Source organism: Podarcis filfolensis, assembly GCF_964270895.1.
Source record: "Podarcis filfolensis genome assembly, chromosome: 2".
In the NCBI taxonomy this organism is placed as follows: domain Eukaryota; kingdom Metazoa; phylum Chordata; class Lepidosauria; order Squamata; family Lacertidae; genus Podarcis; species Podarcis filfolensis.
The window spans coordinates 66,980,227-67,005,586 of record NC_139605.1 but is presented as its reverse complement, the minus strand read 5'-3'; the positions used below and the strand labels follow the sequence as shown (position 1 = coordinate 67,005,586).

Genomic DNA, 25,360 nt, shown 5'->3' with positions numbered 1-25,360 from the left:
TTATTGAGCCTGTTCCACTTTGCAGCCCCTTCTTTTTCATAATTTTGAAGCTCTTCCATTCCTGTGTGCTTCACTTGCAGGAGATTTCATAAGACTTCGATGTCTGCTTTCTTAAAAAAATAATTCTCCCTACGTAACCAGTAAGGAAGTACAGTATTGTAAAGCCAAGGGAATGGAGATTGTGTAAAATATACCTCTGAATACCAGTTGCTGAGGAGCACAAGATGGAGAGGGCTGCTACATTCATGCTCTGCTTATGGCCTTTCTATAATTAGTGTGGTGTGGTTTGGGTGTTCTTTTTTAGATTTTATGTTGCTGATCCACCATGCATTACAAACAGCAGCAATGGGACTATACTCTCCTACTCCTATAAAAAGATTCCCAATTGAACACCCAGAGAAATTCAGTTTAATGTCCATGATATGTGCAGTCAAGATAGGCTCTGAAACATCTAATGAGCTAAGCTAAAATTACTTTATACACTCAGACTTTTAAAAGACTGCAACATATAAAGATAGAACAATTCACTGCCTCATGTTTACTGTTCTTTATCAAGACTTTGAGGAGGGAGGGAATGAAAAAACATAAGCAGTGAGAAACCATAAAGTGGGGAGGGGGGCTGCATTAATTCACTATTTGTTGGATTAACATGTTTCCGAAAGCTTCTCTGACCTGGAAAATACAAGCAGTTTAGCAGAGTATGTACTAACTGATATGAGAAAAATAAACTAGGGCTTTTCGAATGTGCCTCATAATTCCTGGTGTGCCAGCTGGTCTTTAATAACCATGCTGTTCAAAAAAACAATTCCAGCTCACACTATTCCTCCCACTTGCTTTGGCACAATGGCTTCCAGACATCTAGCAATATAGCAAGTGCGTCCTTTCAAAATAACAGGGTAGTTCAAATCCATTGAAATCCCACTGACACTGTACTGAATAGAGTTCCAAAGTGGTCCTGATGACATCATCTAGGGGGAGGTAAAACTAGCAGACTTCCATTAAAGAATATGGGGACAGGCAGGCAGCTTCCCAGTCTTCTGCTGGTCCCTTCTCCTGTTCCAGCTTCCTTCCACATGGGTAACACATTTTGCGATTTACTTTCAGCTACCCTTTTCTGGCAGAATTGGTTCCAACTAGGCTACCTTTTCCACTTTTCAACACCCAGTTAAGCCTGATCTACCCATGTAGAATCCTGAAGTGACCTAGTGTACTCCTATACCATTTCAGATTGCCAGAAGAGGATGGAATTTCTGAATATCACCCGCCCCCTCAATATAAAAAAGACCAGAGCCATCCCAACGCTTTGCTACTCCAGGCAAAGGACAAGATAGTGTCTGTCCTCATAGATCAGAGCCTTCACAAATTGTGACTTGTGGACCACTAATGATTCACAAGCTCCATTCAGGTGGTCCACCAAAATGGTCAACATTAACTGTACTTGGCCCTGCACTGTTTATTTTAATTGCAACTGTTTTGACCATGGCCAGATTATCAGGCAGGTTAACAGATCATCAAGGCCTTGGCCCAAGGCTTGTGATTCTCATAATATAGTATGAGTTTTGGCTATGGGGCCAGTGCTGAAGGGGAAAATGTTATTAAAATCTAAGTTTTGTATCTGCGTTGATTTGCTGGAGAAAGCTTAGTAAGTGCTTCGCTGAGACCCCCAGTAATTTGGGGCTGCTAGATGAGTTGTAAAACACAATACTTATATTAAGTTCCTTACCCCACCACCAGCACACACCCACACTCACACACGTTAGCAAGGGCCTGAAGTTGTTTCCGGAAAGCAGGAAGTTCTCCTGAGTAGCACTTCTCAAAAGGGGAACAAACATGAGTATTTTGGCAGAGAAATAGATAGTACCTGTGTGATACCAGCCAAACCAGACTTCAGAAAGCTACAAGCAAATAAGCAAGCTCTGCTTCAGTTCTGCACCTGGTGAACAATCAGGGACAAGAAAGAGCCTAGCTAGAATTTGGAGCCTATGATGAAAGCTGTCTTTCTCCAGCACCCAATGATTTATCTCAAAAAATTAGTAAGCAACTGTTTGAGGAAATTATCCACTTGTTTTCTCCCTGAGGCAGTCATCTCTTGCTGCTAGAAGCAGCTACGGTAATAAAAGATGATATCCTGCTTTTTTCCAGCAGGTGGACTCAAAGCAAACCAGGTAGACTCAAAAGCTAGCTAGAGCTGTTCCACAAGCCAAATTCTTGTTCTTACAGTTTTCTTTGGGCCTTAGTAGTGCTTGCCAGATCTAACAATATCCTTATCCCAATATAATAGCAAGGTTAGCTTTCTGCAAGTGGAACAATGGTTCTTCTCCCTCAACAGTGCATGGGTCTTTCTTTCCTTTCACTTCTTCCATTCTATGTCAGATGTCCAGGAGGCCTAATTTGCTGGTGTATGGGTAGCCACCTTTCATTAGTGAGGCTTCTATCTGCAGTGGCTGCAACCTTTTTTAAGCCTTTCAGCAAATGTTGTATTTTTGAGCAAGTACCATAGGCACAAAGGGACGCGGGTGGCGGTGTGGGTTAAACCACAGAGCCTAGGACTTGCTGATCAGAAGGTCGGCGGTTCGAATCCCCGCGACGGGGTGAGCTCCCATTGCTCGGTCCCTGCTCCTGCCAACCCAGCAGTTCGAAAGCACGTCGAAGTGCAAGTAGATAAATAGGTACCGCTCCGGCGGGAAGGTAAACGGCATTTCCGTGCGCTGCTCTGGTTCGCCAGAAGCGGCTTAGTCATGCTGGCCACATGACCCGGAAGCTGTACGCCGGCTCCCTCGGCCAATAAAGCAAGATGAGCACCGCAACCCCAGAGTCAGTCACGACTGGAACTAATGGTCAGGGGTCCCTTTACCTTTTTTACCATAGGCACAAGTAAGTTTCCAGTTACTTTTCTCCCCTGCATCTGCCCCACCACAGGGGTGGACTTTGGTATTTCAAATTCCAGCAGCGCCCTCTGCAAGGCCAAAATTCAACACCCCCACCTCTGACCTTCCATTCTGCATGTATACTATGTCATAGCTGCGTCGTCCCCCTTGTTTCCCCACACTGGGCACTGAGCCCAGTCACATTACCCTAAATCTGCCTCTGCACACCACTCACAAAAGAGAGAGAAAGTGCACACACATTTTTTCCAAGGGAACTGGGTAAAAGTCCAATTCAATATATTTATTCTGAGCCTTCAGAAACACATAGAGCAGAAAGAGGAAATGGGAAAGAGTGTCACTCTTCCAACTTCCTCCTTCAGTTCTATATGCTTTACAAGGGATAAAAAGGTAACCACCCCAATTGTCTCATGACCAAGGGGCAGAGGCCTCATGGGCACCAGCGGAAGACCTCAAAGGTCCCATTGCATCTATAGGCACCACACTGGTGACCCCCCCGCCTTAAAAATACTATACAGTATATTGTAAAAATGAATGTTTTTGTGACCATCACATTTCAAAATACTTTATTAGAGGATCTACACATGGTATGCAGAGTTATTCATGAAACTTTTTTAATGAAAAGTTTTTTTGAAAAGCAAGTGTCTTACTCCTCCAGACATTGTACATCTTCCCAAGATGCATGCTGTTTCACGGGCAAACTTGGCTAGTTTTCATTTGGTGTATTTCCTGCATTTCCTGTGTTCTAAATATTAAATTAAAAAATAAGGTTAGTCGACAGAAGCCAATTAGTGGAAACTCACTTTTTCACCAAATTAAAACTATCTCCCTCCAAATAAAAAAGCAAAGCATTTTTAAACATACAATCAATATTTCTAAAAGAGTTCAGCAGCTTTTTAGCAGATGTCTAGGAAATGTTCCCATTGAATGCAATTATGCATTATATTTACTTGACAAAAGAATGCAAATATTACATGTATTCTCTAATTTTCAACAACTCAGTAATTATATATTTTAGCTAAGTCCAAGAATATTTGTACTTTGTCCAAATATTGACAAACTCTTTTACTACAATTCAACAGAGAGTTAGCTATCTTTAATTCCATTATTTTAAACTGGCATAGGCACACTTAACTTACTGTTCAGTTACAGAATCCATGTTTTTATGCTGGCTAAGAAATTTGAATTTACCTCAAGTTTTTCACGATTCTGATCCACATTTAGTAAAGATGGTATTTTAGATACTTCAGATTTCTTTGACTCCCTCTTCAGCACTCTTACCTGTTTAACTTTTACAAACAAATACCTAATTATTTCTATATTTGGATGCTTTTCTAGTTTGAATTATCCAAAATGTACAATCCAATAGCTAAGGAAACAAAGAAAACCATGATTTAATTGAAATTTTTTTTTAATGAAAGATAACTAGTTATTTTTGGCTTTAGAGCTTATTATATCATGGAAGCTTTCATTTTTAAATTCAGATTCTTGTGAACACAATTCTGTGACCTCCCACATGGGAAAAACCAACTGAAGGGGGCATTTTTCTGCTGAACATGGGGTAATAGGAAAATATTTGAGCACTAATCTCCCTGCCACTTCATTCAGTGGTGCTTTTAGTTCTTGACTTTGGGACACCCTCTGGGGCCCTATAGTCCACAAACCCCACAAATGACCACCAGAGATGGGCATCAGACCCCAGCTTTTTACAAAAACACAGATTCACAGTGGCAGGCAGGCAGGCAGGCACTCATGCTGCTCCCAGACTCTAGAACTCCTTCCCTAGAGAAGTTAAACGGGCTCCCTCCTTGTCCTTCTGCTAGCAGGTAAGCCTTCTTGTTCCAACATGCTTTGGGGAACTGATTGCTTTTAATGAGGGGGGTCCTGCTGTGCTATTCTGAGATTTTATTTATATAGATGAAGGTTTTTGTTTTGATTGTATGTTTTGAGTCCCGAAAAGTGGGAAAAGGCAGCGTATAATAATAATAATAAATAATAATAATAATAATAATAATAATAATAATAATAATAATGTTCAGTAATATGCTGAACCGGCTGCGGTCATGCATACCATCACCTTCATTTTCCCAGCCTTTCTCTGGGTTCCACATTTTTTTAAAAAAGAAAAAAAACCTCTTAATGGTGACAACTGTTAAGTTTGTGGGGCAATGGAGTACCCACCCCTCAGTTTAACAAGTGGTGTTGGGAAGAGGTTCCTTTTGCTTCATTTTTATAAATTTCTGCAGCTGCAAGCACAATTCTTGGAGGCCTGATTCAGCCATGCCCACCCACCACTTCAACTGCACACTTGCCACCACCACTCAACCTTTTTAATCACTTCAAATACATAACCATAATACAGCAGCCATAATTCAAGGAACTTTGAAATTAGTTCTGTCGGCCCAAGGAAACCTTAGCCTTAGTTTTATGAAATGGAAGTCATTCCCCCTCTCCCCTCAAGCTACATGGCAAAATTTTGAAATTTTGTGTGTGTTGTGCTCAAAAGCAGTTTGCGATATGTGGAGTAGGGGTTCTGTTATTCAAAGAAAATCTATACAGAAGATCCATGACAGTATTTTTCAACTTTTGAAATATTTACTTAAAAGCAGCTCCAAGTAAGGGTCTCTTTTTATGAAGCAGCAGTACTGGGAAGGGGATGTTTTAATTCACTGCCCTTTCTAATACCAATAAATAAATAAAACCAGCATTTACATACATTCCAGCCCTGAGCTGATTTCTGTTTTTAGTTCTATTTGCATGCAGCTTTTGATTTGAAAAGGAAGGAATCTGACTCATCAAAAGAAAGCCTTAAATAAAACTGCACGATTTTGCAGCACGTTCCACAAATCTTATATATAAATATTTAAGTTTCATTTCAGTTTAACTCATATGAGCCTTACAATTTATCTGAAAAAAATCTATAGAAGATAGCAAGCATACTTTCCATTCCTTTCAGTTCTTTCTGTTGCCCCGTGGTTAGCTCTGGGAAGTGAATGTCCTTCTTCTCACATCTTGAAATATTGCGTTTCTTTCTGTTTATTGTGACCATTTGATCAATCTGAGCAGCTCTTTCATACAGAGAGACCTTCTCTATTTGGTTCTAAAAATGGAATCAGTATGTATCCAAGATAACATCTGTGCTACAGTTTCAACTTATCTATGCCTTTATGTAGTTAATTCTGACCTTGACACAAAGTACTAATAATCTTTAAAGTCTCTCTTTCGAGGAAGCTTATATCACTATTATGGGCTAGAAGAACTATTAGAAATTGCATCTTTCAGACAAAATCAACAGGTCTTTTTCCTTAGTAGCTGGCAGCATCCAGCAACAAACATATTTGTTTATTCCATGGACAGTTAAATCACCTGTTCGGTTTACAACATCTACCAGGGAGGCATGACAGCTCTCTTATCTGCTGAAGAGATAGCTCTCTTATCTGCTGAATAGTAGAGATATCTGGACTGTATTCCACACTACCCTGTGAACATTATACATTATACAACAGACCCATTACCCAGAATACTGGGACATTTGCTATGGCCCATGAAGTCCAGCAGAGATCACTGGGACTTGCATGCCCCACCCCTCCAGCATCCATTGTCACTTGCAAACAGGCAGTTCGGTGACTGTAGTCACTAGCCTCATCCTTGTGCACACTTGCAAGCCAGCTTACCGACTGGTGCTGTCTGAACCCTTGTTGATAAAAAAAAAGTAACACTCCCTGCTTTATATACAACCTGGCAGGCACAAGTGTGTTTAAAGAAAGAGCCTGCTGTTCTTGCATCAAATTTGGCCCTTAGGCATGTCAATCGTTCTCTGGATTGCAACCATTGGCTTAAAAAGATACAGTCATACCTCGGGTTTAAGTAGCTTCGGGATGAGTATTTTCGGGTTGCGCTCCACACTGACCCGGAAGTAATGGTGCGCGTTACTTCTGGGTTTCACCGCTCGCACATGCGCAGACACTCAAAATGACGTCACACACATGCGCAGAAGCGGCGAATCACAACACGCAGACGCGGGGTTGCATTCGCTTCAGGATGTGAACGGGGCTCTGGAACGGATCCCGTTTGCATCCAGAGGTACCACTGTACGTCAAAGACATAACCAGATCAACCAAATTGATTTTTAAAACTGCACACTTACTTGAGATATAGTCCCTTCTTCTTGACGGTTATTTGGACCTATTTGTGACACTTGTGGCCAAGGACTTCGTCTTTTCTTTGCTTTTTCAGGTAATCTGATAAACAAGCAGATAAATGAAGTAACAAATTCATTCTCAACTAAGAACTCATGTCATTAGATTTTTATTTTTTATTAAGCATGTTCCATATTTAATATCTCCCCACCCAGCCCATTCGCCGTGGCAGGGATAGCTCCTCGAGAAGAAATCACACATAGCTTATCTAAATTCAGCCGTTAAACTCTTTCTTTTTAAAACTTTGAGCAAAAATTGATCTTTCCCAAGCATTCCAATTCCCCACCTGCCTTCACTTTTGCATTACATACCTTGAATTAGGGCACAGGAAGTGTGAATTGAAATTTGCAGTAAGATTTCCGCAGTTTGGGTTGATGCGTGGCATTGTCATAGTGGGTGTCTGTGGAGAATCCTCCTTTGTCCCACCAGTGTCAGTGCCGGCTGCCAGACCAGTGCCATCATTGCCTGTCAGTTTGTTTTCATGAGGAAGGTTTAGAGCATTCTGAGACAGAGCAGCCCACTGCGAAACTGCGTCTTCTTGTTCATTCCTTTTCAGCTCTGAGATTTCAGATTTCACCCCTTTCATTTTGATCCCTTTGACCTTCATCTCCTTTGGTTTTTTGTCCTTTTCAATTTCCTAGAACAGGTAATACACACAAATATTAAGCAATTGCTTCTATTAACCTACATTCTGATCCTACAGAAAAAGTTGGGAATTGAGATCCATGGAGTTGAAAGAAAAACAGTAGTGTCCAATTCATTTCAGAGTGTGAATCTCTTTGATACATTCAACAGGTAAAGATGTATAATCCCTACATAATTCCCCAATCCACCAACTATGAATTAATAGCTTTGGTAGGCAAATGGTCAGGCAATCAAAAGTGAACAACAGTTTCACTTTCTGGGTCAAATCCTGGAAGTGACATGTGGATCATGGACACAGAGAAAAATCCTGAGTGAGCCAACAGTAAAATGTTTATGAAATACTAGAACACAATCTAAAAATGATCTTGAATTTGCTTATTAGTAATTAGTATTAAAAGTAATGCGGCACTATTGTGGAATTCTCTCCATTCTCCACAGTTTCAACATAATAGAACAGTCATTAATTCTGTGGCCTACTTAAAATTGCAAACCATTCCTTAATTTCTCTCACTGTTCATAGCCCTGAAAATACAAATATTATAAAACAGACCAATAAGTGCTTCTCAGACTTTGTTACCATAACTAGACTCATGTCTTCTTTTTCCCTTCTTTGGGACACCGACTATCTTAATTCAAAACATCTCAATCGTGAAGGCAACAATCACATGACCAACATATAACTCATTCAGCCTATGGCAGCTCTGCTAAAAGTCAGGTGTGGCTGACAAACAATGCAACAGAGGCAGATTCAGAAGAGTATGACCAGTTCGCCCACACTGGGTGCTGAGCTTAGAGGGTGCTGCAAGGGGCACCACAAAAATAATGAACAACAGAAGGCATGAGGGTGCCAAATGTTGGTGTTGCACAGGGCCCCACTTTGATAAGCTCAAAGTCCACCTCTGCAATGCAACTGGCATGGGCTGAAAGTGTTGTGAATAAGCTCTGATGAATAAGTATCACATTGACCTTTCATTTAATAATATGACTGAATTCCCAGAGTAAGCTAAAATTCTCAAGTCAAATCAAATTCTGCAACCCGTGTACATTAGGCAGGTTTATTCTGTTTACACTAGTTTATTCTGTTTACACGTGGGATCTGAGAACCTAATATATGTACAAAATGATAAGCAAGTAATTAACGGGGAATAATAAGTGTATACCTGTAGGTATCTATGGCAGCTCTCCTAACTACTTAGTGGGGGGGGGCATATTGCTAGCCTATAGTTTTTGCTACATGTAAAATAATAATAAACATTCTAAAAAAAGTAATCATTCTTACTTTCACAATAACTGGGCCACTCTGAGACACGTTAATGTGAACTGTTCTTTTTTCATCCATCTCTTTATTATTGTCTCTGAATTTTGAAAGAAAATTCAACTTTGCTTCTTGTAGTAATTTGGATTTCAATTCTGGTAAGAATCTGATAATGGAAAGTGCATTTACATCAACAAGCATATACAAACAAATTCTAGAGGAGTAGCCATGCTAGTCTCCTGTAGCAAGAACAGTCTTATGGCATCTTCACAACAACACATTTATTATGGCATAAGGTTTTTTGGGCTATAGTCTACTTCATCAGGTACCTGAAGTTGTATCCCAGGTAGCAGGTAATATGTCTGATTCAAATGGGGAGTGTAAACAGGTGAGAAGGAAGTGAAATACTTAAAAGTACAGATTATGGGTAAATTATATTATGAGTGGTCATTCACAAAAAGTACCGGTAGTTCCTAACACAGGCATCCAGGCATTGGGAGGCCAATTAACACATATGATGAAAATCCTTTATGCTGATTCAATCCACAACTGATACCACTGAATTGCTTGACGTATCATGATTCAACTGTTTCATGTTGCACTCTTCCTTTGAAGTTCCTTCGTTCAATGATGGCTACCTCAAGAACCATCACAGAATGGCCTGGGTCTGAAATATCCCTCTACTGGCTTTTCTATATTCCCATTTTAGTTATCTGGTTTGCCTATTTACTATCTTTCAAAGACACCAACCTGTTTATCCTACGCAGAATGCCAACCATGCTCACTATGGTCCACAAAAGCTTATGCCGGTTTGTAATACATTTGCTAGCCTTTAGGGTCCCACAAGACTCCATTGTTTTTGCTGCAACGGATTAACACAACTGCCCTTCTGGAATATATTTAGCAGAACTAGAAAACATGCCAACCACAACACATCTGTTCTACATCTTAGTTGTGGCCCTAAAGGCAAATACTTTAAAGACCTCTTGCTTATAAGTGCATTGTGTTCCATGTCAAATGTTTATTTCTCATTGCAAACCATATTCCAACTTTCAAGTTCTATTTCAGCCTTCATAAATTATGCACCGGTCTATTTATTGTATTCTAAAGATCAAGCATTCTTTCTTGACATGGAACTTTAACAAAGCCCCTTTGAGGTTTGAGAAAACAGAACAAATGCCTAGAAAGATTTGCAACAAATTTGTTCTTTTTTGCCTAATGCTTGACAAGACGATTAAGTCAAGAAAAACAGTATCATAGTGACTGATTGTCCATTTAGCTGAAAATCATAACACAGAATGATCTAAAAATACATGTACTAAAGTCCTATTGATATGAATGGAATTTATTTCAAACTACATGTCCTTAGAATTGCAACCTTAAGGTCCAAATCCATGAGTCGGATGTATGAATTGGAAACAGCGTTCTACACATGGATTGTCCTTCTGGCTCTCTCCCGCCCCCCCAAAAACCACAAATTGCCACCTGGAGCCAAGAATATACAAGCACTTAGGATGTGTGTGTTCTGCACAACATCCCCACCTCTGAATAGATTCTGACCATGTCAGGCTTTAAAGTGTCAGCCACTTGCTGAGGTAGGTGACAGTAAATCTGTGCATCCTGTTGCCCTTCTCAAAAGGTGATTTACACTACCCCACTTGTGACCATTTATCTTTTAATGATGGAGATTCTAATGAGCTTTGATCATTCAGAGACACAGCTGCAATACATGGTGGGGGCTTTTTTTGTAGCAGCAGTTAATTTTCAGAAACTTCAGTTCAATTTACACAGCATCCGATGTGCAAAAACACAGGCTCCAAAGCTGCCGCTGTGCCTAAATATTGCTCTTGGCACCCAGGTAACTGAAGAGCTTAGGTAGCAAGTTTCTTCCATGTGTGCTGATGTGTATGAGAGTTGGCTTTCTCCTCCTACTGTCTTACACCACAATCCTACCCATGTCTCGGCAGAAGTCCTAATGAATTCAATGGAGCTTACACCCAGGTAAATGGGATTAAGATTGCAGCCGTGGTTCCTAAATGGAAGTAGGAGTCACTCTTTGAATGAAGGGCCTCCAATTCTGAGGCTGTGATTTTCAGGTTAGTTTGAGACCTGATACCTTTCAATTAAGCACAGCCTGGAAAAAGGATGGTGGAGACAGACTAGAGCAAGACTTCTACTTGATGGTGAGTTCGCACATCAATCTCATCTTCCTTCCAAGCTGGCTCCTAGAAGATCGGATCAGATTGGCTCCTATGTTTTGCAAAATCATTTGCACTCCTGAACATTGTCACAGTGTTGTTAAGAGCTTTTTAATGTATATAGTGGTACCTCGTGTTACGTACTTAATCCGTTCCAGAGGTCCATTAATAACAGGAAACCGCTTGTAACATGAGGCGTGCTTTCTCTAATGGCACTTCCTGCTGCTGGAGTGCGACTTCCACTCACATCCCGGGGCAAAGGTTTCAACAAGGGGCATCTACTTCCGGGTTAGCGGAGTGCGTAACCCGCAGCATTCGTAAGGGGAACGGTATGTAACACGAGGTACCACTGTATTCACAATTCTTCCTGGTTAATGCAGGAGCCATCAGTCACATCTCAAGCACTGGCCAACATGGTGTTGAGACATTTGAACAGTTACAATCACACAGTAGTTACATTTGAAACGGCAGTATTTTGCATTTCAAACCTAGTAAGAAAATCAGGTTTCCCAAAAATTAAGTATTTGAGCATAGGGAATATGCAGTATCTCACCAACAGAAGCATTACTATAGGTGGAGATGTTTTGATTCCTCCCTCACTCCTAACAAATTATTAGCATGTATTTGTCATGAAAAATGTCAATCATCTTGAAAGGCTCTCATAGAAAAATCCAAAGCCTGAGGTCATGTCACTTACTTTTCAACAAACCCATCTCTGGTAAAATAGTCATGCTGTAACAAATCAGCAGATGATATCCTATCTGCAGGATCCATTTGTAAGCAAGCCTAAAAAATAATGGAACAATTATTTTAGAAGGCAGCATTTCTAAAAGCTTATATAATATTATCCAGGGGGGAAATGCGTATAATAAAATGTGTATTATATAACATTTATTATTTATTATTTATTAATAAGTGAAATAAACAAAAAATGAAAGCATATTGATATTGTTATTTAACCATTTTAAGGAATATTAGCATATTGTCTACATGCAGTCATTTTGCCATTTTATTACTGTAACAAATACATTTCTCTTGATTACTGTGAAAATTGAGCTGAAATTCCAGTTGAGAAATTTTGTTTCATGGTACTTAAAATAAAAGATAAATATCTTTTTATCTGATCTTTGAAATCTCCCCTCTTCCAATAATGTGGCACTTCAGGTACCCAGACCCCTTTTATAGCAAAAGAACTATATAACTGCTGATCATTTACTGTATTACATGGGATCCAGCCATTCTGCCTACAGGAAACATAACCTGAATTTTCCCAACATGACATGTTATTTTTGGAAAAACGCAATGCTTCCCCCAGCTAGCAGAACCATTGAGTTTTGGAATGCTGTCTGAACTTTATTTGGAAGGGCTGTGAGCATTTATTGGATAGTGCCTGTGAAAGCAATATAACAGAATAATAACCATGTAAAGAATGCATCTTACATGAAAGTTAAAACAAAAGGCCAAAGAAGTAGTTATGACTACTGCATCAAAAGGAAGCACAATATGTTCTTTCTAGAAAAATGCAATAGTACTTTCTCTGGGCTTTTGAGTGCTATTTTTGCGTATAAATTTGTTGTGTGATTTATTTTATGATGTATCATGCTATGGTATCCATACGTATGAAAGGTGAGCTACCAAAATGTCCCCCTCACAGTGCTATTGTGCAGGGGAGAGGGAGCTCCCATTGGTGCCAATTAGAGCTTTTTCAGGACTAATAGCTGTATGGAGCAGTTAATTTTTATCACTATCATAGATAGGGATGGAATGATTAAACCTCCCATCCTCACGTGCTGAGGTCCCAATGAAAAAATCCCCAGCACCATTAAAAAAAACCCAAACCTGACAAACTTCCCTAGTGATTTATTTGTCATAATATGTAATTTGGCTCTAAGTCAAGAAAAGTGTGGAGAGTCCTCTTAAGGCTTCTCCCTCTTTTCTTTGAGTCTTCTACTGTATATGAGTCACTGTACACCTGACATCACCCAGCACTGGATAGATGGGAGTGACACAGCAGCAGCAAAACTGAAGGATGAAGTGGCTATCATGCCATTGCCTTTGCACAGGCAAAACTGTACCACCAAGATTAAAATGAAATAGTGGTATGCTCTGAACTGAATAAGACTCATGCTTTTTTTTAAAAAAAAAATAAAAATCTAGCAGAAGCTTCTCATCTTCTTCCATGACAGAAAAATACTTTGTGCACACAAAAGCTACTTTGAGCTTTTTAGAAGAAGAGTGAATACAATTAATGGAAAATGGCAAATCAATCTGGTTGCCAGGACCCTGGAAATTAAAACAAAAAAATTTGCCAGCTCTCTGTTAACAAAGGTGTTGCCCTGAATGAATTAATATCTAAAAGTATGCAGCTCACGGAGCAGCTAATTCATATTTATACCTGCTGGGTATTTATTCTTTGTTAAGCTGTTTGCTTGCAAGTGGTGAGGGCAGATCCCCAATGAAAAGTAATGATTAGGAGGGTTCCCTCTCCCGGTGGACAATTTACCTGCAAGGAAGGGGGTCTATGGTCAGTGCTCAACAGGGGGTAGCCTGGTGGGAAAGGGCTCTGCAGTTTTGAGTTGGGGGAGAAAGATGAGCACTCTGTAGTTAGCTGGACTGGAAGGAAGCAGCCTGGGAGACAGCAAATTTGCCTAATGTTGTTTTGGGGATGTCAGGCAAGAACACCAGGCTTTCTGCCTATCCTTGAGAGTGACATACCTCTTCCACGTGCTCAGCTTGCACCTTTGTAAATACAACAGCTATCACAAGGACAGTGTAAGTTTCCAGGGCTCTCTTCCAAAGAAAATGAAACTGTCCTTGGAACTTCTGATTCCTCAAAGAAGTGAGGAGCATGCAAGCCTATTTTTCTGGAGCAATGCTGCCCATCAGCCAGCTGCTCCATATTTATCAAGGAGCAAATGTTGCCTAACATTATATAATTGGCCCACATAGCACTTTGCTTGTATCGCCAGCATTGTTTAATATGGAACAGAACTGTGTAACAAACTGAAGATGCCATAGCATCTCCATGTTTGGCCAGTGCCATTATTGGTTCATGAATACTATCATTCTGTGACTTACAGAACCTTGACTTCATTAACCTTTCACAGAATAAATAAGAGCCTTCATTTTCTAAAAACCAATCCTATCAGTGCTAAAGAAATTACTGCTGGTAAGGACACTTTATCATGGCATGTCTTGTTATGTTTGTGAATCGAATACTTTAGACTTTTGTTCATGTATGAATAATAGCAGTGCAATGCACATCATTGCAAGCGTGCCTGGCTGGCATTGCTGTTGTCATGAATGATTTGTTACATTTGTAATGGCACCTTCTTCAACATTTACATAATTCTCTATTAAAAAATGACTTCAAGCCAAGATCTGACAAACAAACACTGCCTAGAAGCATGTTTGCAGAAACACATCAGAGAAAAAGAATAGGAAAATGCATTTTGCAATTAAAATATTACAAGGAACCCTAATGGAACATCTTTCAAGATGACACAAGAAAATACAGGATGACTGATTTATTTACACTGATGTTGTTCTCATTTTGATTGAATTGGGCTTGACTATAATAGTATGCTTCAAAATTTCAACTAGATCTTCCAGTACAATTTACCACAGCTGAGCCATTGCAAACCCTATTTTGGAGCCAGGATACTGTTTGGCCCAGCGACCATGCAACAAAAGCCAGTGTTGCTGTGATTGCTCTGAGCAATGTTTCAAGTGACAAGGACCAGGCTCGGATAAGACAACTGATGCCACATTGCAGGCCAGTCACAGCGGCCTTGGCAGTTGTTTCATAGCCACTACCAGACAAAACAACCATGGGGTTTACAAGGCTCATCAAGTGCAGTACTGTTGTGTATCAACCCAACTGAAGTTTGTTCCAATTCAGCAATAAACAGCGGGTTTTCCCAGGGACAGTGGTGGTGGTGGTGGGGAACCATTCTCATACCCATGCCTAAAAATCACAGACTGTGCCTAGAAATTATGCCACTAACAGAAGTGTGGACAAGCCCTTAGTTACTGAACTTACATTTGTAAGCATACTCATAGCTCCAATTGATTCCATTGTAGGGTTGCCTACATTAGCAATGTAGATACATGTAATAAGCCATTTAAAATTCAACAGAATCCTTCAGAGGATTAAACTGCTGAATGAAGTTCTTAGGTCTCTTATTTCAACCATAAAAACTCTCATAAAGATTCTTTCTTCCTGAATTTAGATTCTAATGGACAGATTCTACTTGAAAATAATGTATTTAGGATAACACCCAGAGAATAGCATGCAACATGGAATTAGTTGTTGTCATAAGGAAAAGCAGCTTATACTTTAGGAAATTTAACATTCTCTTTGATAAAGACCTTATCGAAAAGTTGCCTTAAAATTTTGCTCTTAAACTTCTGCCAAAGAATTTAAATGGATTTGAAGGTGTGTGTTTTTTAAAAACAACCGCACCAGTTACCGTATTTTTCTGTGTATAAGACTAGGTTTTTTTACCCAAAATTAGGTTTAAAATCGTCTTAAACATGGGTAGTGCTTCCTTAATTTTGAGTCCCACAAAATAGGAGGCGTCTTATATATGGGGGCGTCTTATATACAGAAAAATACAGTATTTCCTAATATAAGAGAATGAATGGTAGGTTCAATCATCAAAAAACAGAGCATCACACACATTGCCCATACCAAATGAACTCAAAGGCACAAAATAGTTGTTCAGTGTGGTAAAACAATCGTTTAAAATGAAACAGATTTTTGTCTGTGAAATACAGTAAATAAGTGTGGCTTTCTTAACCTTCTGGCATTTAAGCTTTTATGATAAACTTTTCTTTAACAGCAGCAGGAGAGAAATTAGAAAAATTAAACCTCATGGTCCTACCAATTGATTCTGAAATGTATAAAAGTGATAATTAATGAGGCCTGGACAGAGATTTCAAGTAATCCACATAGCCTACTTATCATCTGTAGTGGGGGAGTCAGAGAAAGCAGGGGGGTGGGGGTGGGGAGTCGGGATACCACAGGTCTGTAGGTCAATCCTAAATACACAAAGTAACAGAAACACTGATATGTCAATTACAGAACACAAACTATACCAGGCTACAAATAATGATCGTCAGTAAGCTTGATACTCAGACCTCTTCTGACATACATGAACCATATCTGCAACCAGGGCACTGAGCTTGGGATACTTTTTCCTTGCACTTTTAGGGTGCTGAACTTCAGGAAGGACCATCCCTGAAAAAACTGGGCTCCTTATAAAAATATTCTGAAGGTGAGGTGTCAAGTTACCTGAAAGAAAGAAAGAAACCCAATAAGCATTAATGTGTCAGATAAAAGGTACATTTTGTTGACAAAAATCAATTGAATTTCAGGTGCACTCCTGACACTTTGAAAAACAGAGCATGTTTCTTATGACTGAAATTGACAAAACGTTCACACACATTTAATTATGCTAACAGTGCAATCCTATACAGAAGTAAGGTCCACAGAGTTCAGTAGGACTTACTTCAAGATAAATGTATATAGGATTGTAACCTAAAATAATATTGGTGAGGATCTTAACGTAATTGTACTTAAGACTCATTCAACACAACACTTGTGTAAAAAAGCCCGGCCCTCTTGTCCCTCTACTTTGCTCAAGTGAGGCAAGCACATTCAGTGGTACCTCGGGTTAAGTACTTAATTCATTCTGGAGGTCTGTTCTTAACCTGAAACTGTTCTTAACCTGAGGTACCACTTTAGCTAATGGGGTCTCCCGCTGCCACTGCCATGCGATTTCTGTTCTCACCCTGAAGCAAAGTTCTTAACCTGAGGTACTATTTCTGGGTTAGCAGAGTCTGTAACCTGAAGCGTCTGTAACCCAAGGTACCACTGTACTCCAACCAGTTCCTTTTTTTATATAATTTTTATTAACTGGCCAATCACATCAAATTAAATCACATCACATAAATTCCAAATTACAAAGCCAAATTTTTAAATTTTGTTGGGGGAACCCATACTTCAAGATCCAAAGGGGGATTCAGATCATCTTCTTATTACTGCGTTAATGTCCCAATCAGTCCCAATCAGTCCAAACAAAATTCATAATTCTATCCAGTCTTATCTTGGTGTTTCCACATCATATCTTGTTCATATAATTTCTATTTTTCCTTTACGATCTCTTCTGTTGGTCTCCTTAAGCCGATAAGCAAAATAATAATCCTGTGTGGATTTCCCATTCCTCCACTAAGTCCAGATGGTTTCCATATATCTCCTTCGTAGATAACATCGCTCTTTCCATCATAAATTTGGCATTTGTCGCTCTTAAGTCCCACCGAGAAGTTGATCCACGATATGTAAACAACTCTATTTCTCTCTTTCTCCTCCCAGACCCAAGAGCTCCAACAATGCCTCCCAAAATGGCGACGGCATTTTTAACTGCGTCATTCCAAAACTCTTAGCTTTCCAGCTTCATCTTGAAACATTGCTTTGGTTTGAAAGTTTATCTCCACACAGCCTTAAATCCACAGCTTAAGTCCTTAGTTTCTGACTCATTAGGGGAGGGGATTCTTGTTAAATCACATAAGAAAAAGGAAGGCAGGTTTTTCCCCCCCTCCCCCCTCAGTCATACCGTATCTTGACGTATCTTCTCATATTTTATTCTTGTCTTGTTATCAGAGATCTCTTCTGTCAGCAGTCTTTACTCCCCTTTTTCCTTGAAGCATGTGCAATTTATCTCGTCCAAATTGTTTCTTTTGAAGATGCTTGCAACTAGCGGCACGAATCAGGGACGGCGTCCAGGAGTGCCGGAATCCCACAGGAGGGCTTTGTGCCTAGTGCCCCCACCCCCCCAAATTCGGGGGTGGTATAGGGCACAGCAGGCAAGGGCCGTCCCCCCCCCACAATCCTGGGGGGGTTAAGGAGGCTAATTACCCCCATCGTAGCCTCCAAATTACCTCGTGTGGGTCGGAGAGATGTTATTGTCAGCCATCTTCCGATGCACCACCTAGTGGCCCCCTGTACTCCAACCAGTTCCTGCAAACCCAGAATAGGTTAGCAACTCCGCATGCAGACCTAATCTTGTCAAATTATTTAACGTTTATTAGGAATATGGAAAGCAAGGGAGACCACAACGGGAAAAAGCAGAATTAGCTCAAATCGATGTACAAACTTCAATCCTTCTTCATTCCCAAACTTCAACAACAAGATATTTGCTCCAAAAGGGAAAAAATAGTTGGAATACTAAGGGCACACTTCTGTAATGCCAGCTGAGAGTATAAGATTTAGTAGGGGCTCTGCTCTATCAATGGAACACAAGATACACAGCAACATAGAACACCTCAAGGCTTTTCTGTCACAACAATAAACTGGTGGAGTGTCTAAAATGGAGTGCAGTCATGTGTAGGACAAGGCAGCAGGAGGGAGGACCACACTTATAATGTATTGTATACCTCTTATCTATGGAGACTCCTGCGTCAACAGTATAACTTTACACCAGCCTCTAGACCTCGCATAATAATTTCCCTTGAAGTGATTCCAATAGAAAGGGGTCAATATGTTAAAAGCCACCCCGTATCCATGGCCATCCCTCCTACACTGCCACTAGAGAACTCAGGATATGTTATAACTCAACACCTAATCATAACACTAGTATATAAACTATATTGTTATTTATTTAAGACGTAATGTATGTAGCACTTAACTCCATGGGTCTCTAAGCAATGTACAAGTAAGATCCACTGAAATAAGTAATTCAGACAAACATGTTTAAAAGTGCATGGTCTAAGTGTTCTAATTTAATAAAACTGTGGGGATATTGTTTTTGTTTCTTACTATGTTATATATTTTTGTGTTTTTAATATTCTAAACTACCCTGTGATCCTTAGATTATGGAGGTATAGACATTTAGTAAAGTAAAGTAAAGTAAAGTAAAGTAAAGTAAATCTACTTATGGAGAAATGGAGGAGCAATCTGCTCAGCTGCTCAGGAGGACCAAACTAGAAAAGACTGCAGTAAATCTCCTGGATCTCCTCAGCTATTTTCTTTTCTCTAAATGTAAAAGCAATTTGGCTGGTGATGAGGAGGGCAAAATGGATCTCTGCTACACCACCGGGAGTGAGAGGGAAGTTAACATTTTCTCATACGCCAGTTTCCTGATCCAAACGCTCCCTCCTTCACCCAAAGCTGCTCTTTGCATCAAAGGAGAACACAGACAGAACTGCTGAACCGTAGAGAAGGTTATGTTGAGCAGATTCCGTCTAGAATTCTGTCTGTAGCTTTTGATGGCAAATGATTTCTTTTTTTTTTAGGTGAATAATATATTTCCTCCACTTCCCTTAATTAAGAAATGGTGATTTAAAGCCCAAACCTTGTGTAGAGATGTACAATGGCTAATTATTGAGCTTAGAGTAGCAATGAACAACATTTTACTACAATGATTTCTGCAGAGATCATCTGCAGCCGTACCTACCTACTTTGGTCACAATTTTATGAAGTAGGTCTAGGTCAGAGCTGCTGGGTAGATAGGGGTTGCCAGTGGCCATCTCGATGATCATACAACCTAAAGCCCAGATGTCCACAGGTCTAAGATCAGGAAATGAACAAAGTGCTCAACAATACAGAGACTGGAGCTATAATAAAGTCAGCTAAATCTTTTAAATAAGAAATTTAAAGAAAAAATTGAAACGTTTATAAGAGTACAAAAAAATGAAACTAAAAACATGGACAATTAGCGAAAGCCAAGGGCACAACAGTCAAATTTTATTGTCCACGGAAGTCTGCTGACTTCCAGTAAGTACTTTGAGGACTGCAGCCTGGCAGCACCCCAGCCCTAAATGCATTGTGTTGGCATGCATCACAATGATTTCAATGGAACTTGGGATAAATTTTATATAAGGCTGGAATCAGAATCTCTTCCAGACTTCTCTCAATTTACCTATACACCACAGGGGACTTTCACAGTTGGTCAAGGTGTGATATTGTAAGACGTCTGCCAATGCCTACACCACAGAAATAGACTATTGCTGACACCCAGAGCCCCCTTCTCATTCTCCTTCCTGCTACAGCTACCTGCCTTCTCCAGGCTTAATAGCAGTGGCAAGAGGAAGGAGAAGGAGCCTCTATTCAACCTGCTCTCTCCTTCTGGATAGTGGTACAGACTGGCTATTGGGGGGGGGCAAGTAAATGGTCTGTGGTGACAGTGCTAAAGAGTTAGACCTACTCAGGACATTTTGCCCTTGTGCTCTCCAAAATCTGGGACTGACACTGCAGTTGGCCCTGGGGAAATTGTTAGCCTAATTGTATCATGCCTATTATGTGCATCTATGTTCCACTGAAATCAATGAGACTTGTAAACATAAAATAATACTAGGATGTAATCCCAGTGTAACACAACTACTTCAATTTCAAAATATAGCAAATAGCAGAAACCTTCACTAGTAGACACATTTTATGTAAAGGTAAATGTTTTTTCATGTCCCTGAATCCAATGCTGTATGTACAGTTGTGTAGGATTATGAACAATGTTATGTGAATTATTAAGATTGGATATTTTATCAATCTCACCCTTCATCAAAAGAGGAGTTGCTGTTTAAATGTGTGTGAGGGCGCCATCTCATGTCCCTCTGCTATGCCCCACAGCATCCAAGTTTATATAAATTTGTTTTTTCAGTGCTTTCCTGTGAATATCCTTTAACAGTTACCTTCTTGAATATCTAAATATAAGATAAAGTGCTGTCCAATGCAGGCATATTAACAGGATTTTTAAAAATACATACTTCCCATATGTAGTATCTTTTAATACCAACTCTGGAGCTCTGTACCACCGTGTGGCCACATAATCAGTATAAATGTCACCAGGGGCTGCTAAGGTCCGAGCAAATCCAAAATCACAAAGTTTAGTAATTCCAGTCTGTGAAACTAAAATATTCTCAGGTTTGATATCACGATGAATGACCTGGCAAAATAAGAATAAAGCTTAAGAACAAAATCAGTTGAACAAAAAAAGTTTAAGAATCAGCTGAGGAACAAAGAAGTTTATTTTTAAGGAGGAAAATTAATTGATTACCCAAAGTTATGAAATAAACAGGCAAGTTTTGCCCATCAAACAATTAAATTGAGATATGGAGAGAAGCTATAGGAAGAAATGGAACTCAGAGAATAGTAAGAAAATAATTATTCTGGTGTTATAAAAAATCTGGATTTGAGGAAAAGTGTACCTGGAACAAAACTAAAGTCTATGGTCATATCTACATTTAAAATCAAGCTTATTTCATGTTCCTGACATTTGGTGAGGGTACTGAGAATTCTCTATGAGAAATCCCTGCCTCGCCTCCCTCACAAAACTATAATTCCAAAGATTGATTGGTGAGAAAAATGAAACTGTTTTGACAGCTCAAGCCTACGCATGTGTAGTCAGAAGTAGGTCCCACTGAATTAAGCTGGGTCTACTTAAAAGGAAAGTATAGAACTATACTCAGCACTTCTATCAGGTGGGTATGTGCTATGCCATTTTCACAGGATTTTTCTGATGCAGTGTTAGTTCCTGAAGCTTGCAATGCAGTTGGATAAGGGCATTTGCAATGAACAGAACTCATAAGTGTGCTATGCTGTGACAGCACATGCTGTAAATCAGTGCCACAGCTGCTGCCAAAGTATGGACATTGTTTGATTTCTAATTTTGCAGCCTCCTATACCTTAATGATCTTTCTTCTTTAAAAACCGTGCAATAGTTTTGTATTTTCACAACTGCAATAGTTTTTACAAAAGCCTCGTTTCACCATGTACTCTCAGTAATGAAGAATATCAAACTTTATCTATTGTATCTACAGTATGTTGAAATTATAGAGCATAATGGGAATAAGGCAGAAAGAAGAATATGAACAGATTGGTCCATAAACAAAACATATTATGTGGCGTTTACATTCATGACCATATACATGAGGCAAATAAGAGGATATTTTTCTCCTGCACTTTAAACAGGTGATTAACAGAAACACAACAGGTATAGTTTTTCTTGAACTTCTGTAATAGGGAAAACAGCATCTGTTGAGCTTAATATCCTGAAATTATTAAAGGCAGATAAACCTCTGTCAATAAAAGATGTGATAAATTATTCAGATTGAGATTATTCTGTTTCAACCTTTGATTTTTCTCTATGACTTTTATAGGGTACTTACATTGTTGCTGTGAAGATAGTCAATTGCTCGAAGAATCTGGTAGAGATACCTTTTAAGTCTTCTATTATCCAGTCCATGAGAGTAATGCTGTAGCTCATCTAAAATTGTATGGTCAATAAATTCAAAGACTAAGTTGATTTTCTTTTTCTGTTTAATGACATCAATCAGATTGACCAAATTTTCATGACGAAATTGCTGTTGACAAAAGAGGAAACAAACTTCTGTTCTTCTTCCCTTTGTAAGAGTTTTGCAATTCATCTACTTTCTCGCAATTAATTTGAGCCTACACAATTTGAAGTGATTTAACAAACATATCCCTAGTACTTTATTGGGAAAATACAATACGTATTTATAAACTTTGTTTTATCATTTATGGAGAGATTAAGAAAAATAACTTTAACTATAGCTATAAAATTATTCTATGAATAATTAACATATAGTTTACTTCATTTAAGGTCTATTAAACATTCTACCACTGTGTTTTTATTCCTTTACGTGAGGCATAATTATTTTAACTGGTAGCAACACAAAATAATTTCACAATGTGTCTTACTATTAACAATAAGAAAAGGAATAGCGCTTATGTTTGCCTACATAAGGCTCTATATATTCAACATTAACACAACGTCTAAGGTTTCTAATCTGAATATCAGAAAATCTGTTATCACTTATGAAAAAGCAAGTTTTCAGCCCTCATGGTTGTGAAGAAAATCTTGGAAGAAACTCATATTGGAACACTTAGCACTAAAATACCACTGAATTCACCGGAGCATATCTATGTACAGTACTCAGAAATCAACTGACATTCTGGTTCTAATTTTAAAGCATAGCAACAAAATAAATCTGACACAAACACTATCCCTTTCCTTTTTCTGATATGTGTTCAGTAGGCAATAATTAAAAGATATATGTAACAAGTATGCATATTTGATCTCTGGGGATTTCAAAACGGCAACAAAAAAAGCAAACCTTCAGGAACTTTATCTCTCTCATTGCAATTTTGTTGACAGACTTTTCAGGCTTCTCATAAAATATCTTAATGGCAACTATATGTCCTGTTTCCTTGTGTTTACATTTCATTACCGTTCCATAACTTCCCTCTCCCACTTTTCCGAGGATCTCATACATCTCCATACTCAAGTCTGAAATCTCTTCAAAGAAGGGGGAAAATGTTATTTTGAAGTACTCAAACTTTTTTGTTGCTTCTTAAATGAATTCCGCAAATAAATTTAAAAGGAGCTATTCCTACACAGAAACGTTTTCAACCAGTTTCACACCTAACAAGCGCTGTAGCTGTTAAAGATAGTAACACAAAATACCATGAACTTCTCCCCACTGAAAGAAGGAAGAGCTGTAAGTATCAAGACCAGCTGTTATTTCTTTTTGTGCAATCTACCACTGCTGCGGCAAAATCTGTTTTCCTTCAACAGGGCTTACACATGACTTGGGGCTTGGTGTACTGAAACCTCTAGTTAGGTAACTAGGAGTGGCCTGTACCTCAGTGTGCAAGGGACATCTGACACCCCACTTTCAATTATCTCCAGATTATTGTAACTAGGGCAAAGTGTGTATAATTTAAATAATCATACATTCTTCCCCACCTACTCATGCATCTGTTTCTTTTAGATTGCGCTAGGGACCTGCCCCACCTATTAATTGTAAGTGTCATGCCATGGATGGTCTTAAATAAACAAATCAATCCCCAAAACTTTTCTTACACTGTAGCTACTGCTGGTGTTCCCACTCCACAACCTTGTAAACAGTTTGGATCACAGCAGTACAATATAACTAAAGAGGCAATGTGGAACAGTTCCTGTTTTCATATGGGGGGGAGGAGTATCACTCTTCATTCATTGATTGGAGACATCCCACTAACCCCGCTGCCACAATTCACTTGTAAAAAGCTTCACCACAAAGTACATGGGAAATGCAGTTGCACAAAAGAGCTGCCTGAAAGTGAGGAGGGAGGGATGATCTCACCTCTCCCACCCCCACCTTGGGTGTTGGCATCTGCACCCTCTGTGTCTGTGGTTTATCCCGGTCCACTTATGTTCCGCCCTCACACTGCCTAATGACAGTTCAGCTGCCTCTCTTTCCTACCCCTCCCTACACAGATCCGGCCCTTGAAAATCACCCTGCCTTGTTTGACAGGAAACCTCACCAGCCTCTCAAGAAACACCTCAACCCACATTTGGGGCACTGGCGCAGAACCATCGGGGTTCAACCGCTGCCAGGTCGCACAAGCCCTTCTGGGGGTTGGGATGCTCTCTCGGGTTTAAATCTTTGCTTTGGAGTCACTGGCCGGTATGCATTTGTTAGAATCATAGAACTGGAAAGTCGGAAGGGACCCCATGGGTCATCTAGTCTAACCCCCTACAATGCAGGAATGTCAGCTAAAGCATCCATGATAGATGGCCTTCCAACCTTTGCTAAAAAAACCTCCAAGGATGAGAAGTCCGTTCGATTTTATTTTATTTTATTTTATTTTAAGGTAAGACGCCCTGGGAGGCTTTTTGGCCAAAGAGCAGTAAACACAACAGATGTTTTAAAAATAAAACATTTTGGTTTTGGGTTGTTTTTTACTTCCGTCGGTCCTTGCAAGATTGGGGGGGCGGGGGGAGTCCCAGCTTCCTGAAGCTTGCTCATCTTCCCCCCTTGTTTGGCGGTGCTACCTCCCTCCGCCCCACCGGCCCTTCGACCTTTTCTGCTGCTCCGCAGTCCCCGCCCCGAGGAAGCTTTTCCCTCCCTCCTGCGGCTCCCCTTCTTTCCCCCGTCTCTCCTGCCGGGGCCACCCTGGCTCTGGGAAGCGCCAGTGCACCCACCCACGGAGCAGTTCCTATTAAAGGCGCTCTTGCCTCTGACCTGCTCTCTGGAGCTCCCCATGTTGACTCCTCCTAGGCCCAGCCAAGCAAACCGGCCCTGTTACCATAGCAACAGCCGGCAATATCAACAGCCGGCCGGCCTACGTCACCCGGGAGCGAGAGGCGGTGCTTCTCTCTGACCTCATCGCGTTCG

General features: G+C 39.9%; 1 protein-coding gene across 3 annotated transcripts; it reads right to left on the bottom strand.

The window, feature by feature from the left end:
- Window positions 1-3,434: 3,434 nt before the first annotated feature.
- On the bottom strand, window positions 3,435-25,360 carry CDKL3 (cyclin dependent kinase like 3). 3 transcript variants are annotated; one of them, XM_083600013.1, is made up of 13 exons: window positions 25,208-25,360; window positions 23,315-23,496; window positions 22,346-22,540; window positions 20,945-21,123; window positions 19,639-19,751; window positions 16,339-16,478; window positions 11,880-11,968; window positions 9,009-9,150; window positions 7,396-7,721; window positions 7,033-7,126; window positions 5,826-5,985; window positions 4,077-4,174; window positions 3,435-3,630 (listed from the first exon to the last, which is right to left on the bottom strand). In XM_083600013.1, the coding sequence occupies exons 1-13, from the start codon at window positions 25,272-25,274 to the stop codon at window positions 3,592-3,594; spliced, it is 1,824 nt and encodes a 607-aa protein (XP_083456139.1). In that variant the 5' UTR covers window positions 25,275-25,360; the 3' UTR covers window positions 3,435-3,591. The 3 variants fall into 3 exon arrangements, with proteins under 3 accessions (XP_083456139.1, XP_083456141.1, XP_083456140.1); XM_083600015.1 differs by having other exon boundaries at window positions 23,315-23,487; window positions 25,208-25,333; XM_083600014.1 differs by lacking the exon at window positions 25,208-25,360 and adding an exon at window positions 25,168-25,189.